Below are 16,236 nucleotides of genomic sequence, written 5' to 3'. Positions count from 1 at the left end.
TACACGCCCCTCCTACAACACTTACCTAGTGTGTCAGACTGACACAGGAGAAGTCAGAGGAACAACAGGTTTACCTGCATGGCTTGAATACATGCTTTTATAGCAACTCATGTGTTGTTAAAGATTAAACAAGGAGTAAGCATGAGGCTTGTGTACAGAGCCTGCCTACTGAACTGTACGGGACAGGATCAATGTGCCATTACCAGTTTTAACTGTCTCTGAATTAATTTTTTTCCTCTCAGATTTGTCTTCCGGATCGGTTTTCTTTTTGTTTTAAAAAATGTAAGATTATTTAGGCTTCTGTTTGATAGAAGAGCTTAGACGTGAAAGGGGAGAGACAAGGTGAATGACAAGCAGCAAAGGGCTACAGGTCAAAATTAAACAAGCCGCTGCTGTGAGGGAGAGCCTCTGTACATGGGGCGCACGTTCTACCAGGTGAGCTATCCAGGGGCCCCCACAATGTATCTTTTAAAAATAACACCAATAACAGTGTTACCAATGCTTCATGTTTCATGTTTCTTGCTGTATTAACACTTTCATACTAGAAAATGCATTTCCTGCAGAAAATACTTGTGAATGCTGAAATGATGAAGCTACGCTGGCTTAAATGCACAACAAGTGATGACATAAGTTGGGAAAGTGGGAATGGTTTTAACTAGTATGAATTTCATTGAAATGTTAAACACCAATAATGTATGAAACAAAGCTGCGGAGGCAGTATCAATAGTTGGAAAAGTAGAAAATAGATGAAGGCAAATAATCACGGTATTCAATGTTGAAAAAAGTGATTAAAAAGTAAGTAAAAAAAACATCATGTAGGAATATTGAGAAAAAAAATCAGTTATTTTTTTTTATTTTATTTATTTTATTTCGACAACAAAAACATTAAGACAGTATCATGTTACACAAAAAAGATGTGATGGACGATTGCCAAAAAAACCTCCAAGGGGCTTAATAAGTGGCAATCTCCATTATAAACAATTGCATTTAACAATTTCAAAACAATTTAAATGTTATTCTGTAAAAAAACCAAAACGGAACAAAAACACATTTCTTGGTAAAAAAACAACTTAAAACTACATTCAGAGCACAAACCCAAATGGAAAATTCACTTAGGAGCAACAATTTGACTCTCAATTTAAACCGTTCTTTAGAAAGCACAATGAGTAAAGTGGGAAGACTGTTCCATATCTTTGACCTTGACCCTCCATACAATACACTAAACTGTGTTTGAGTCGTACGAGAGTAGGGAGGCCTTACAAGACAACTACTATGAGTCGGATACTGATGAAATTCATGCAAATTCAATATTCAAAAATATTACAAAGGTGCTGGGGAAATAACTTTTTTATAGAGCTATAAACAAATAAAGGAATTTGAAGTTGATTCACTTGATATACACTAAGAATACTTGCCTGGGCAAACAATGATTGAGAGGGGTGTCTACGATTAACACAAAATATTATTCTCAAAGCTCGCTTCTGAAGTTGAAAATAGATTCCAGTTTAGTAGGGTGGGTGCTAGGTAGGTTGCCAGGGTAGCTTATTAGGTAGAGCAAGCGCATGTATGTAGACTTTTATGCCTCGACGCAGAAGGTCCAGGGTTTGAGTCCGACCTGTGACAATTTCCTGCGTGTCTTCCCCCTGAAGGAAGTTCAAATGAGAGTGAATGAAAGTGATAAAACAGTCGTATGTCAAAAAAGGGCAGTCATAGCAATTCATAAACAGTCATAGTATAGTATGTCAAAAAAAGTAATAAAATCATAGTATAGTATGTCAAAAAAAGTTGTAGTATAATATATCGAAAAAAGTAATGGAAAAAATATTAAAGTCCTGGTATGTTGAAAAAAGGGGGTCATAGCATATTGTATCAGAAATAGTCATAGTATAACATGTCGAAAAAAAGTGATAAAAAGTCACTGTTTAGTATGTCAAAGTCATGGTGTAGTATGTTGAAAATAATCCCTGTTGCAGGAGGCCAGAAACAGGTGCACGTGTGTATACATGTATCCCTCAACGCAGATGGTCCAGGTTTTGAGTCCGACCTGTGACAATTTCCTGCGTGAATGTACGTATATTTATGTATATGTAGTATGTCGAAGAAAGTCATAGTATAGTATGTCAAAGAAAGTCTGGAAGAACATGCAGACGAGAAGGTTAAGCCCTCACTGGGGATTGAACCAGGACTCAGATCAGTGTTGACATGCTGTTGTTATGCGCATCAGTGATAACCACTAAGCCACAGTGCCATCAAATAAGAAAAAGTCATGCCATATCATGTCAAACAAAGTCATATTATCCAATGTTGAAAAAAGTGATAAAAAGTCATAGTATGGTATATCGAAAATAAGTCATAGCATGTCATAAAAAGTAAAAGTAAAGTATGTCAAAAAAAAAAGACAAAGTCATAGTATAGTATGTCAAAAACATCATGGTAAAGTGTATCAAACAATCTTAGTATAGAATATAATAAAAGTCATAGTATGTCAAAAACGTATTGTACAGTATGTCAAAAAGGTCATAATATAGTATTTTCAAAAATAATTATTGCATAGTGTGTTGAAAAAGTCATAGTATAGTATCTTGAAAAAATGATAAAAATTGATAGAGTTCTAGGTGGCCAGTTTAGCCCAGTTGATAGCTCAGGTGCATGTACAGTATGTAGACTTTTGTTCCTCGACGCAGAAGGTCCAGGATTTAGAGTCCTACCTTTGATGATTTCCTGCATGTCGTCCCCCTCGCTCTTCCCCTTATTGTAGTTGTCCTTTCAATTAAAAAGGCAGAGATGCCCAAAAAAACAAACGTCAAAAACAATAAGTCATAGTATGTTTAAAAGACACAGTAGAGTACTCGATAAAAAGTCAGTTAAGTACATTAAAATAAGCGGCATTGTACGTAGAAAAAAGTGATAAAAAGGCGTAGTATTTAGAAAAGTCATAGTAGGCCCTATAGTATGTTGAAAAAAAGGGAATTAAAAAGTAATTGTATAATATGTCAAAAATAGTTGTAGTATAGGATGTTTAAAAAAGTCAGTCTAATACTCTAAAAAAGTGAAAAAAGTCCTAGATAAGAATTTAGAAAGAAGTGGAAAAAGGGTAAGTACAAAATGTCAGAAAAGTCAAAGTAGGCCCTATTACAGCACGTCAAAAAATATGATAAAAGGTCATATTGTAGTATGTTGGAAACAAGTCCCAATTAAGTTGTCATATAGTAGATAAAAGAAAGTATATTGGAAGGTATATTGAAAAAAATCAGTTTAGTATATTGAAAAAAGTCAGTATAGTATGTCTTAAAAAGTCATAGTATGGTAAGTCTTAAAAAGTGATAAAAGTCATAGTATAGTGTCTTGAAAAAGTCATGTCATGGCATAGTCTGTAAACAATAGAGATAAAATGTTGTAGTATAGTAAATAAAAAATATATGTTAAAAAAGTCATATGTTATGTCAAAACAAGGGGTAATGGTAGTATAGTATAGTATATAAAAGGCTTATTACAGCAAGTCGAAAAAAAAGTGATAAAGTCATAGTATAGAATGTCAAAAAATAGTAATTGTAAAGTAAGTCGAAAAAAGAGATACTTACTACTAAACTTACTGTACCAGGGATTGTTATGACATACAATACTATGACTTTTTTGACATACTATGCTCTGACTATTTTTGACATACCATACTATGTCTTTGTCACTTTTTTGTAAGTTGAAAAAGGTCCTGGTATTCATTGTCTGGGGTGGTGGAGTCAAATAAAAAAAGTGAGTCATAGTATAGTATGTTGAAAAAAGTCATAGTTTGTTGAAAAAACTGATAATCAAAGTATAGTATGTCAAAGAAAGTCATAAAAATGGGTCATGATTAAGTCATCGTATAGTAGGTAAAGGAAAGTCTAGTATAGGATATCAAAAATGTCATTGTACAGTTTGTCGACAAAATCCTATTATAGTACATTGGAAAAAAGTTAGTTTAATATATTGACAAAAGTCTGTAAAGTATGTCGAAGAAATTTATAGTATGTCGAAAAAAGCTAGTCACAGTGTAGTGTGTTGAAAAAAGTCATTGTATGTCGAAAAAAGTGATAATTCTAGTATAGCATGCCGGAAGTCTGAAAGAACATGCAGACGAAAAGGTCAAGCCCTGACCGGGGATTGAACCAAGTGTCAGATCCTGTTATTTGTTATAACAGTTGTTTTATTATTGTTATTTGCAGCCACAGTGCCACCAAATAAGAAACAGTCATGCCATAGTATGTCAAATAAGTCATAGTGTCCAATGTTGAAAAAAGTGGTAAAATCATAGTGTAGTATGTTGAAAAAAAGTCATAGTATTGTCTGTCCATAATGGAAATAAAAAGTCATAGTATAGTGTGTCAAAAATAATCAGTCTAGAATGAATAAAAAGTGAAAAAGGCTTAGTATGGCATGTTGAAAAAAGTAATAAACTTACTATACCAGGAGGTTTTTTGACATACTATACTATGACTTCATCACTTTTTTGTCTGTCGAACAAAGTCATGGCCTTCTTCTGGGGTGGTGGAGTGAAGGCAAAGCTTTCTAAGCAGAGAGAGAGGCAGCATTGGTGCAGCAGGGATCAGTGTGAATGGAGTCTATTTAAATGGACCGCCTTATTTTTTACAAGCTATTGGATGTTTACTGTCCTGGTTTTTTTCCGCGTTGTACGTTGAGGCCACGTCTAAGACGATTGTCTGTCATGACAGGCAATAAAGTTTTCCGTCTCTGATTCTTGATGTGAGAATGGCTGTGATTGGTGTGTGACTGATGGAAATTATGATTCAATAAGCTGGCATATGACTTCTGGGTCTTGCATTAACACAATTCTTAATACATGATGTTAAAAAGATGAAACTATATTAAGTAGTTAGAATCAGCTTTGTTTGCCAGGTATTAGGACACATACAAGTCATTTTACATTGGATTGCTCACAATATACACACTATACCCAGAAACAATGTAGGCAGGTTGAGACAATAGTGCAATGAAGAGTGCAAAGTCTGCAGTAGTAAATTATAATTATTATAGTCATTATCATTTTAATTATAGAGCACAGTGCAAAGGGTAAATAATTAAAATCAACCCCACTTTGATTAGCTAGCATACGTATTAAAATGCCACAGAAGACAAAAACAACATTACAAATAATATACAGTAGGTTGTTCAAAGGTTTATTAGTCTATCATAAGCCTAACTTTTGCTGTATTGCAGTATTTTACACTATGGTAATAATTTTACTTAAGACAAGGATTAGAGTACTACTTCAGCATTGGTAAGCATGCACAGCTACTAATAATGGCATGATCTGGCACACGGACTTATTGCAGCTGTTCTTTGGGGGTTTCAACAGAAATTGCACTTGAGGGGCCCCTGTTGACAGAGCAGGGTACTGCACTCTCAGGTGAATTATCATTTTAAACGTTGTTGGTCAAAAAGACACTTTTTTCTACCTAAGTGCCCTTTTATTCAAGTAAGTTTACTCCTCCCGAAATCAAGAACGAGAATACTCAATTAAAACTATGTTGCTAAGTAAAAATTATTCTTGCTTTTTTATTTATTTTTTATTTTAGGTGGACGAACTGACGCACGCTACGTCTGTCTATTGATCACCATCCCCGTTTTTATCCTTCAATAAAGCACTCAATGACTCCTCAATGTAACATAAAAAATATTATGAACACTAAACTAAAAGAAACTGTGAGTAGTCTTTAAAAGACTACACACAGTTTATTTCTAACTTTCAAAGCATGTGGGTGGGATCAGTAGTTATGTAACAGCTTCTTTCTGTCTGTCTCATTTGCGGACGGTTATTTTTTCTTTTAACTTTCCGCCCACTTTTTTTCCATTTCCAGGCTACAGTAGATGTGATTGGCGGGGGGTGGGGGGGCTTTATAATAAACTTCCAGATCCGCGTTAAACCGTTCTGAACCCAGACGCCCAGCAGCAGCCCGGTGGTGTTTTAATTTCACTGCTCCAGCATGACCTCAGACATTACCGCCGGTGAGTTTAACGACCACTTGAGCCATTAGTTTTAAATGGTGATCATACAGCCCGTACAGCTAACGCCTGCAGGCTTTCACGGAGGCTTTTTACTAATCCTTTTTATAAGTCACATCACACACTAGCAGGGAAATCCTGTAGCCTACTATGGCTACATGGCACATATGTATATATTTTTTCATGTACACAGATTCAATTTCTTTTATCTAGGCTGCTTTCTTGCATAATATCCCAAACACTGACATTTTTTTTTATGTGCTTTTATTGTTTTTGCTGCATTCTACTAGCCTTACTCCTACACCCCATAGGAGACTGTGAAAGCTTTATCATATTTATGAAATTCTTAGGTTATTTACTGAATGCTTATTTATTTAAGAAATGGACAAAAGCGATGTTTTATTGCAGCGTAAAGCATAAAACTTAGATTTAAATTGTAATATTTATGTATCACGGTTAGCAAACCAGGTGTTTTACAGGCTGTTAGAGGTTTTTATTTGCCTTACGGGCTGTTAGGTTTATTATGACACATCAAGTTATCTGATAAAACCCACTAACAGAAACTTCAAGTGCAGTTTTGCATTGTAATCAAGATAATTGTGTTAGAAATTATTGAATATATTCAGAAACATCCAAGATCTAAGAAGTTTTTTGTTGTTTTAATTTAGAAACTATTGAAAAACATGTATTAATGTAACTTTTTCCAGTACTTGATATGATCTCAACATTTTCTTTTAGTGGAGTAATGTGGTTTCTCTCCCAACCGCTGTCACATTTTCCACAGACTTGGAGCTAGAGCTGGGTGAGTTGCTGCAGGAGTTCCAGGATGTGGTGGAGGAGTTGAAGGCCCCTTCTCAAAGCAAACCTCACGCTTACCAGCACGTTCTGCAGCAGGCCAAAAGTCGCTCAGGGCTGGGCGACGACAGCGGAGTCGAGGACTCTGATTGCAGTGAGTGAGACCGGAACAGCGTTCCTGTGATTTAGATAATGTTTGCCTATTGTACGAAGTGTGAGGGAAAGAAGGACATTATTTAGTGCATCATTTGCTGGTGAGTGATGCTGTGTGGCATCCCCCAGGGGTGCTTGTTGAGCCCCTTTATCAGCCCAAACAACTGCAGCATGGCACTTTTAATTTGCATGAAATTAGTGGAACAAGATGACACATCCCTGTACACTTCTAGTAAAGTGGATTCTTGCTCATGACAATAGTTGTGTACCAAAATGAACTGCAATTACTTCCGTCTGTAATTGTCTGGGTTTTTTATTTTGTCGTCGTCGTTGCTGCTGCTGCAGTTCAGAGTTTGTCGATAGTTATGAGATAAAAGAAGATAAAAGAAGAGTGTATTTCTGCTCCCATGCGTAGTCGTTATTGAAAGTATTTCGGCCCCCTAATGTTTCCAACGCTGCCACTCGGGAGGGGCTAACAGTGAACATGCGCTTATCTTCATATTACTGCATGTTGTTATCATTATGTGCAACTCCTGTATTTTGTTAAAAATTGTCATTGTTGTTGTTGGATCATTTGAATGCCTTAGTGCTTGTCTGGGATTGTCTGTTTATTATCTGTGCTCACCCCCTCCTCCCCTCCCTCTCCCCCCCAGGCAGTGAAGCTTCTTTGGGAAACAGTTTGAACACCAGCGAGGAGGAGCTTCACACAGCAGGCATAACGCTGGCACCGAAAGGTACGAGACTCCATCAGAACATCTCCATCCAGATAGCCCTCGTTCTTACAGTGATCACTATCACTTTTGCTCTGATCACTATCTCAGCCACACAAAACCCCTCCACATCAGGCTGGGAGCTCTTTTGTTTTTACACAACAAAGCCCCTGCTGTGATGTCTCCCCCTCCCTTCCCAGTCTCCTGCAGGGGTTATTTGTGCTGTTATGTAGCAGGGAGACTGGCTCAGGTGTGTGTGTAAATGAACGAGAGCGGTTACATCTCGTTGTATGTATAGATGCAAAGACAACTGCTGTTAAATCTCAATGGATGAACACAAAGACGATGTCATTCACTCTGTGTTTACGCAGAATACCTGAAGATATTTACAGAGTTCTTGGTGGGATCCATCAAACTGTCTGGGTTTTTACAGCGCTTAAAATCAGCCTCATCTCAGTTTGTAAAAAAAAAAAAAAAACACAGCTGAAAAAGCATTTTGCTAGTCCAAAAGCAGTTTGATTCATATGCAATTCTGTGATTTGAATTAGCGTCTGGCCCGAAGGAAATGCCATTGAACTGGGCAACATTTCTCAAATTCCTTTTCTTTCTGTCCTCTTCCTGCAGCCAAGCTAGGAGACACAAGGGAACTTGAGAGTTTTATCGACATGTTGGACCGGGAACTAGCAGGTGCGTATTTAAGAGAATACCCCCCCCCCCCACAATAGTTGCTTTATTCCTTTTGCACTTAAACTGACAAGGCAGCCGGCTGTGGTGTGTAATGGTGGCAGAGACCCAGATAGAGTGCAGGGTTTGTTACACATTGAAAAAAAGAGTGCCTTGTACGCTCTGAGCACCTCTTGTGTGTAAATGCCATGTCTGGGGACTAAGGTGGACTATCTACACAACCTTTAGTGATAATAGCATACTTGACTACAAGAGCACCATGATCCTGCTATCAGCATTTAAGCAGTGGTGCTTCAGTGTGCACACACACACAAACTACAAAGAAATAAACATGCATCCGCTGCTATCAGTGGTCTTGACGCAGGAAGAATTAATGTTACAAATGAATCGTAACTCCCTCAGTATCTTCATAAGGCTCATCCATTAGGCAGTGCATGTTTGTGTGTGGGTTAATATGCCTCTGTGGTTTTTTTCTGTTATTCTGGCTCCTGAGCTTTTGTAGTTTTCTCTTCTTCTATCATTTGCAGAGATGTGAACAGAGAGTAAACGAGCCATGCAGAGGGGGGAAAAACAGGCCGGGGGCAACATGGCTGGCTACTGCCGAGCAGAAAGGCAGATCTACACCAGAGCAGATCTGAGACAGCGAAAGCTCCCCTGGCTGCTCCAGGGGAAAAGGTTAACATCGGAAATTAAAAGGGCACGCCATTCCAAAATGCAAGAACACCCTCAGACCCCTGGCAACGCCGCGTCCACCCGGCAAGATGACGTCCCTCCAGCATCCGAGATGTGTGACATATTCCTGAAACCAGACAAAGCTTCCATCTGTCCAGGGAGTGCAAGAAAACACCGCCCAGAGTAAACAAAGCATGTTCGTGCCACATATAAAATCCCCATGAGTACTATGCCAGTAAAGGGCCCTAAATCCTCAGTGGCGTTTTTTAAATTTTTTTTATTTTTAATTTGTAAAGGTTTAAAAGACTGTTAGAAATTACAGACGGCACTTTAGTTTCAAACTAATTTAAAGTCCAAGGGGTTCAGATCTCCTGCGTAATATTAAAAGTTGTTTATGTGCCGACGTTTCCAGTGTACAGTTCTTGTTAATATCATTTGTTGTACTGTGTATATAAATTGTTGTACAGATGAATTAATCTAAATAAAGCTACGTTTTCATTGAATTCCGCATGAGTTTCCTTTTTATTTTTTGAGATTTGAAACTAAATGTAATCTTCTGTGCAAAGACATCAGTGCCCTTGCTGGTCACATCTAACTCTCTATACGATGTTGAAAGCCTTTCTTTTAAAAAATTCCTCCCGACAGTACTGAGAACAGATTGTATCCAATATGTCTTAACCTTCACTATCCCCTAAATTGACTCTTACTTTTGTCACGCCACATGCTTTTCACCCACTCTACTTAGTATGTACCTGCTTCCTGTTTGTCTGTTCTGATTAAACTTCAAGTTTCATTTCTGCCTCCAAATCAGGAAACCCACAAATTTAGCTCAGACACCATGTGACGACAGCTTAAAAAGGAAGTGCGTCAGTTGTGCTGTGAACAACAATGCTCATTTTTTTTTTGCGGGGGCTTTGACTGTTCTTCAACTTATTACCACAAATCCAAGCTTTGAACTGCAGGAAGGAAATTGTTTTTGCATTGTTTGACTCGCCTACAAAAGAGCATCTTAGCAGTGTCTTTCTGTGACTTTTCCACCGCGGTTGTTTATATTCTGCTGTCATTTCACTCCACCGAGTCTCATCCATGTACAGGTGTCACCTCCCTGTTGTCAAAGCAACACTGCTTAGAGAAACAGACAAGGCCAAGGTGAATGTTGTGCTTTTAAATTGAGGTTTTTCACTTTACACTGAGTGACATCAGCTGCATAATCCAGCTGTAGTATGCAATATTATTTTAGTCTGCTGAGGAGCTGCCGGATTTAAGTTGAGAGGGTGAATGAGGAACTGCGACATTCAACCATCTCTGAAGTATTTAGCTGCACAGCTTATTGTAGTGACACAGACTGGTTTTAGGGTGATGAAAGCCAAAGAAAATGTTTACCCTCTCAGAAACCTATGTCATGGACCAGCAGTTTATTGAATCGTCGTTGTTTACTCTTTAAAAATCCCCTTACAACTGGTTAACGCGACCCGTCGTCTACACCACCAGCCCTGGTGATATATTGTTTTTGGACTGCTTGGGTGGACCTGCTTTTTGACATCATGTCAGTTGCAGTGGCCGAAGGAAGGAAGGCTGGACGTTTATTCTGTTCCATGTCTGTTTATATCTCATTAAAAGACACTTTGAACAGAAAGTTCACTGCTCTGAACTCAGGCCAACTATTTAACCCTGCTGACCGGGGACGAGAGTTGGCACTGGTGTGGCGAGAGAAGGGTATGGTTGTGAGAGCAAATTAAAGTATGACATTACTGTAAAGCAAAGATGAATACTGGGAACATAGATGGATTAAAAGGAAAATGAGAGTGTTCAAACAATAGGGAAATACACAGGGGTGGTATAAAGTAACCTGCTCCTCCTGTGTTGTCAGTTCCGTTTAGAGAAAGGCGAGGATGACTGATTGAGGCCACAGCTGTTGAACGTGGTAGCAAACAAAGTTTGCTTTGACATGATTGAACTTCCCTCTTAAACGAAGGGACACATCCTGTTTTCAAAGACAGAAGGCAAGAAACTACAAGAATTCAGGAAACGTGACCGTGTAGTACAGACGAAACTGAAAGGCATTTGATTGGAATTCTCACTTTGTGTGTACAACGTGGTTTTGTAACGGTATATCTCAGATCTGCCTCTGTATCCGGTCTGGTACTTGACTTTGCTGCCACACTTACCTTTTCTAATCCATGTTGTCATTTCACTGTGCACAAAAAAGTCACCGTCAGCTAATTATGCTGTATGATTTTCATTAGATTGCTCTTCAGTGGGATCTGATATACTATCTCAGCTTGTCTTATGCAAACAACTCCCCATTGTTGAGCTAATTACTGAGTCCAGTATTTGATTGGCAGCACACCAAAGTAAGAGGCCAACATGTCAGCCAGTCGCCTTGTTTAGATAACAGAGTAAATTATGAATGAATGGAGTTCATTAGCTGATAAATTAAAATGAATTGATGTTATGATGAGACAATGAATGGTCTTGAGAGTTGAAGACATAATACATATCATGTTGAGGCTCTTTCAGCCCTCACCTATAGACTCTGGCATCTTGGTAATAAATGTCACATAGACTTAAAATCTCTACACGCAATGCTGGTTGGTTTTAAGCTAGTTAGGAAGCTAATGAAGATGTAATTGAGTATAGCAGAAAGGAGACACTTGTTATCATCAGACAATGAGTAAATGAAGCAGAGATATGGTCTGTGCAGTGAAGCTATCATGGCCGAGATGAGTGCAGCATGCAGAGCACGCAGTCTTCTGTCATCTGCCTGATGAGAGACCGGAGCAACGCCTCTCCCCTGAGAGCTCTCCAAATGGTCCAGGCTAACAATGCTCTCCCAAGGAATTAGCTGGCTCAACTGCCCTAACACGCACACACACACACACACACATGCATACTGCATTGTCTGAATGGGTCTTGCATAACTGAGGCCCGTCTCTGAGCCCGGATCAAGGACTTGGATCACTGCTTTGTTTTTCTAGCACTAGCTCACAAAAGGCAGTACGTGGAGTTGGAACAATAAAAGGACTTGGTATCTCATATATGACACCATTTCACGGTTGTGTGGGAGATATTCATGTAAACCATGCATACTGTAATGCATGGTTTTAACATTTTTCAGTTATTTTGATATCATGACATAACAGGACAGTAAATTACTGAGTACAACAGTCTGAAATATGAACAACCCAGTCTAACAGCATAGTTTCCACATGATTTCCAGAGCATGTATCCTAACGCCTTGGTTGCACAAACATTTTTTTTTTAAACTTTTCATCCAGCACGATCCCCAAGTCAGAATGTCAGCATTTCCATAATTTTGACATACATCAACCTTAACTGTACTTTTTGTTTTTGTGTCTAATTAGCAAATGATAGCATGATGTGCAAAGCTATGATGGCTATCATGGTAAACATTGTACCTGCTAATCAATAGCATGTTAGCATCCTGGTGTTAGTAAATTGAATCAAGGCATCTATGGGCCTGTGCATTACCTCACAGAGTCGCTGGCATAGAAGTAGGCGTATTTGAGTGATATTTGTGTATTAATTGAAAAGTTTATCTTAATGATGCAAAGTCAGCATTTTGTGTGTTTGTAAACTTATCCCAAGAAGGCGTATTGGTCGTTTTTTTCTGCTGCAAAAATTACTGATGCAAAGAAACCGTTCACAAATAAGAAAACATGAATAATGTCATGGATCTTAAAGTGAAATAGATCTAAAAGGCAATACTCGACTCGTTCAGGAGGAAAGAAATCACTGCTACCTCATTTTAAAGTCATCAGTGTCAGTGCAATGGAAACATTTTATTGGCCCATTTGGATTTTTGTGGTTGCTGTCACGTAAATCCAAGTGTCTACCTGATGGCCCATGTCATTTCCTGTTTTGGTCTCTGACTCTCCAGACCTCATTGTATGGTACAGGAAACCATAATAATTACTTTGAGAGGAGTTCATTCCCAAAGAATGTGATTCATCCAGCCTTTCCTAAACTTCAAATGAGCCATTACATCACTGCTGACTGGGGATTTCTTGAAGCAACTTCACCCTTCCTCTTTCAACTCAGACAGGCAATTTACTTGAATTTAAGCAAAAAACATAGAGTTGATCAAAGAGCTCAAATGTATAACATGGTTATAATGCCGTTCTTGGATTATGCAGAACCTCTGCACTTCTAATAATGTCCAATTTAAGTGATAGTTATATATTGAACACTTGTGAGAATAGGGAGTAAAAACAAGCTGTGAGAAGATGTGGATGTGTGAGTGGAAGTGACAGTGAACATTGTTTAACTAAATGCTAGGGACTACCAAGTGGGTTGTTGTGATGTACAAAGCTAGTAAGCGGTCAGTCACACAAGGAGGTTTCAGTGCATCTTTACAGCTGTTAAATGTTCCCAGTAGTTTCAGGACAGCGAATGAAAAACACATGTGTACAATATTAAAGATCCAAGAGTTGACTTGAGAGTTGCCTGATGTACCCAGACTGCCTGTCTGCTGAATTTTCTCAGTTTTTCAACGGTGTGAACCATTTTCATGGCCGAGATGATACATCTTTCTAAGTGATGAGAGCTGATATTTCATAAACTGCATTATCAAGTGTTAATATCTGATTCTATTTAGGTTACAAAAACCCATCACCATGCAAACAGCTATTCAATTTGTCAGAAAAATTGTAGAATTCACTTACTGACTACAGTCAGAACTAACATTTAGGCATCACTGATGAATGAATCTCTGCCTCTCTGGGCAAAAATAGGCTTTACTTCAAAGGATGTTCCCTTGTTTTCACAGAAAAAAAAGGCTGCCTTTTTTTAGGTGCTAAGCTCAGATATTGAAGTGAAACTCACAGTGTATTTGAGCTGAAGGATCTGTAAAAAGGCTGGTAGCCTGGATTAGCACTTAAGTTCAAATTGGTGCAACTGAAAGTCATTGTAATGTGATCTAAGTGATCTAAGATACTTTCGGGAAGTCCTCTGGGAGTCCTCTGTAGTCTGTGCTAGAGCAGCACAAGCCGGCGAGTTCAGACACACAAGGTCCACTGATGCAACCTTCCCCTGCCACCAGTAACCCACATCTGAGAAAGGCATTAGTGGACTGCCATCTGATGGTAAACTCCAGCTGATGCAACTGAGAGATAGCAGCCTGGGCCCGGCCTCAGCTAGTGAGGAACGACTTTACAAAAATAGCTCTGAATCTGCAAGATAATGATGTGAAAAATGAGAGCAGTTAGAAAAGGAATACGTCCTAAAAATTGTAAATCTTGCCGTGAAACTTCTTCTCCAATACGGCCACAAGAACTGGACCAACAAGTACGAAAAATTAGCCGTCAAGCAACATCTTGTGGTAACAAGGTTTTGTGGACAGGAAACAGAATAGATACCCTGTAGAGGATTAGAAAGTGCTTGTTGCTTGCTGTTGTTACTTCCCTCACACACACTGGGAGTGTGCAGGCTTTATGTCTCAGCAGCCTCAGTGGTATCTCCAGGCCATCCATCTTACAGAGGGCGGATCATTATGTAGTCGACAGGCAGCTTTAGGCCGGGGGCAGGTGGGACTGCTTGTACTAGATGAACTATAGGCTGCTACTGTTCTTTACTGGACCTCCGTAACAAGCAAACCTGCCCCTTTTACAGTTGAATAGTACATTAGACTTGAGCTTGTTTCATTCTTGCAACACAGTTTTTTGCACCCAAAGCTGTATTTAAAGGATCATATTAATCTTATTTTATCTTTTTACCAACAAATCCCATTAAAGGCACAAAAAACAGCAATGAATTTATCCTGCTAACAAGTGCTGTTTGTGCAGCCACAGCTTGTAGCTTATGCTCCTGTGCCACAGAACTCCATCACCATCCAAAAACCATTAAAAACACATAAAAAAGCCACACCATTGGGTGTTACTGTATTACTTTATTTTGACAACTGCAGCAGAATAGCTCCATGTTGGGCAACCGTCACTGACCAAGCTGGGGGAAAGTGGCTCCTCGCTTTGCTAGTTTGACGAGCTACGAGGAACGAGCTACGCTGTCTGTGTTCTTTGTAATTAAAGAATATGTCACCCAATGCACCAGTCTGCCTCTTGTTTGGCTTTTTTGTGTCTTTTTCACAGGCAATGAGTTCAGTGGCACAGAGGCATAGTCTACATCTGGCTGGAAAGTCAGTACTTGTTAGCTGGATAAATTCATTGTTGGTTTAGGTCTGCTGGCGGGATTTGTTGATAATGAAATAAAAGATAAAATATGCCGGCCTTGTCCTTTAATGCAAAAGCTGTGGGATATTTTTTATGGGAGAACAGAGCACTCAAATTCAGCACTTACAGAGATGTTCTCTTGGATTGTGATGCTCTCTCTATAATCATTTTGTAGGATGAAAAATATACAAAACACTATTATCAGCAGAAAACCTCCTGGTCTCACGCCCACTGAAAACGAATGCCATGTTCTATATTCATGAGAACCACAATAAGATACAGAAAGAATAGATATTTTATTTTGATTACTCCAGTTTGTGAGATTATAAATACATTCTATGGACATAACATAGAAGTAACAGGGCATCTTTAGTAATCTGTACAATGACACTGAGATAACAGATTTATCATGATGTATTTGGACTCAAACACCATTGGCTTTGTTGTATCAGTCCTAGTTTCTGGTGAAAAATATGTTACAGTATATGGGTAAAAAAAAAAGCTCCAGTGCATGATGGTCCTTGTTGGGATGACCTGAAAATACGCTTGGGATTTGTCTGTTCTCTGTACATGTGGAAATAATAGATTATTGATGTTTTGACAGAAAGCAGAATGATTTCCCTTTGGAGAAAAACAGGCTGTTTAAATTTAAACTAGAAGAGTTTTGGTTGAGTGACTGATTCTCCTCTGTGTTCCATTAAGTAATGTTAATTAGCGGCTTAGTCAGCAGAGAAACATAGTAACTCAACAAAATTAGACCCTAAATGATTGGAAACGAGCAAGCAGTCAAGATTATGGTACTTTACCAAGCAGAAGAAAGAGAGAATGGGCAAGTTGTGTCGGTTTGAGACAGAGGTAGAGCTGCTCAGATTGCATTTCGTGTGAGGGAGGATAAAAAAAAACTGCATGAAAGAGAAGAGAAGGCGAGAGCAAAGACAAACGAGACACAGGAAGAGAGAGGTGAGGGAGAGGGTGAGAGGAAATATAAGTAACAACGCGTTCATTGTGGTAGAAATAAAATTCTCAATTTCTGC

General features: G+C 38.7%; 1 protein-coding gene across 1 annotated transcript; it reads left to right on the top strand.

Annotated features, from left to right (window-relative positions):
- Window positions 1–5,893: 5,893 nt before the first annotated feature.
- On the top strand, window positions 5,894–9,517 carry si:dkey-27i16.2 (regulator of cell cycle RGCC). The gene is made up of 5 exons (XM_034882725.1): window positions 5,894–6,003; window positions 6,785–6,949; window positions 7,602–7,682; window positions 8,283–8,345; window positions 8,870–9,517. Exons 1-5 carry the CDS (start codon window positions 5,982–5,984, stop codon window positions 8,875–8,877), a joined length of 339 nt encoding a protein of 112 aa, XP_034738616.1. The 5' UTR covers window positions 5,894–5,981; the 3' UTR covers window positions 8,878–9,517.
- Window positions 9,518–16,236: the final 6,719 nt, after the last annotated feature.

Source organism: Etheostoma cragini, chromosome 10, assembly GCF_013103735.1.
Source record: "Etheostoma cragini isolate CJK2018 chromosome 10, CSU_Ecrag_1.0, whole genome shotgun sequence".
Taxonomy (NCBI): domain Eukaryota; kingdom Metazoa; phylum Chordata; class Actinopteri; order Perciformes; family Percidae; genus Etheostoma; species Etheostoma cragini.
The sequence above is the reverse complement of the archived record's forward strand: the minus strand, read 5'-3'. Positions and strand labels throughout refer to the sequence as shown.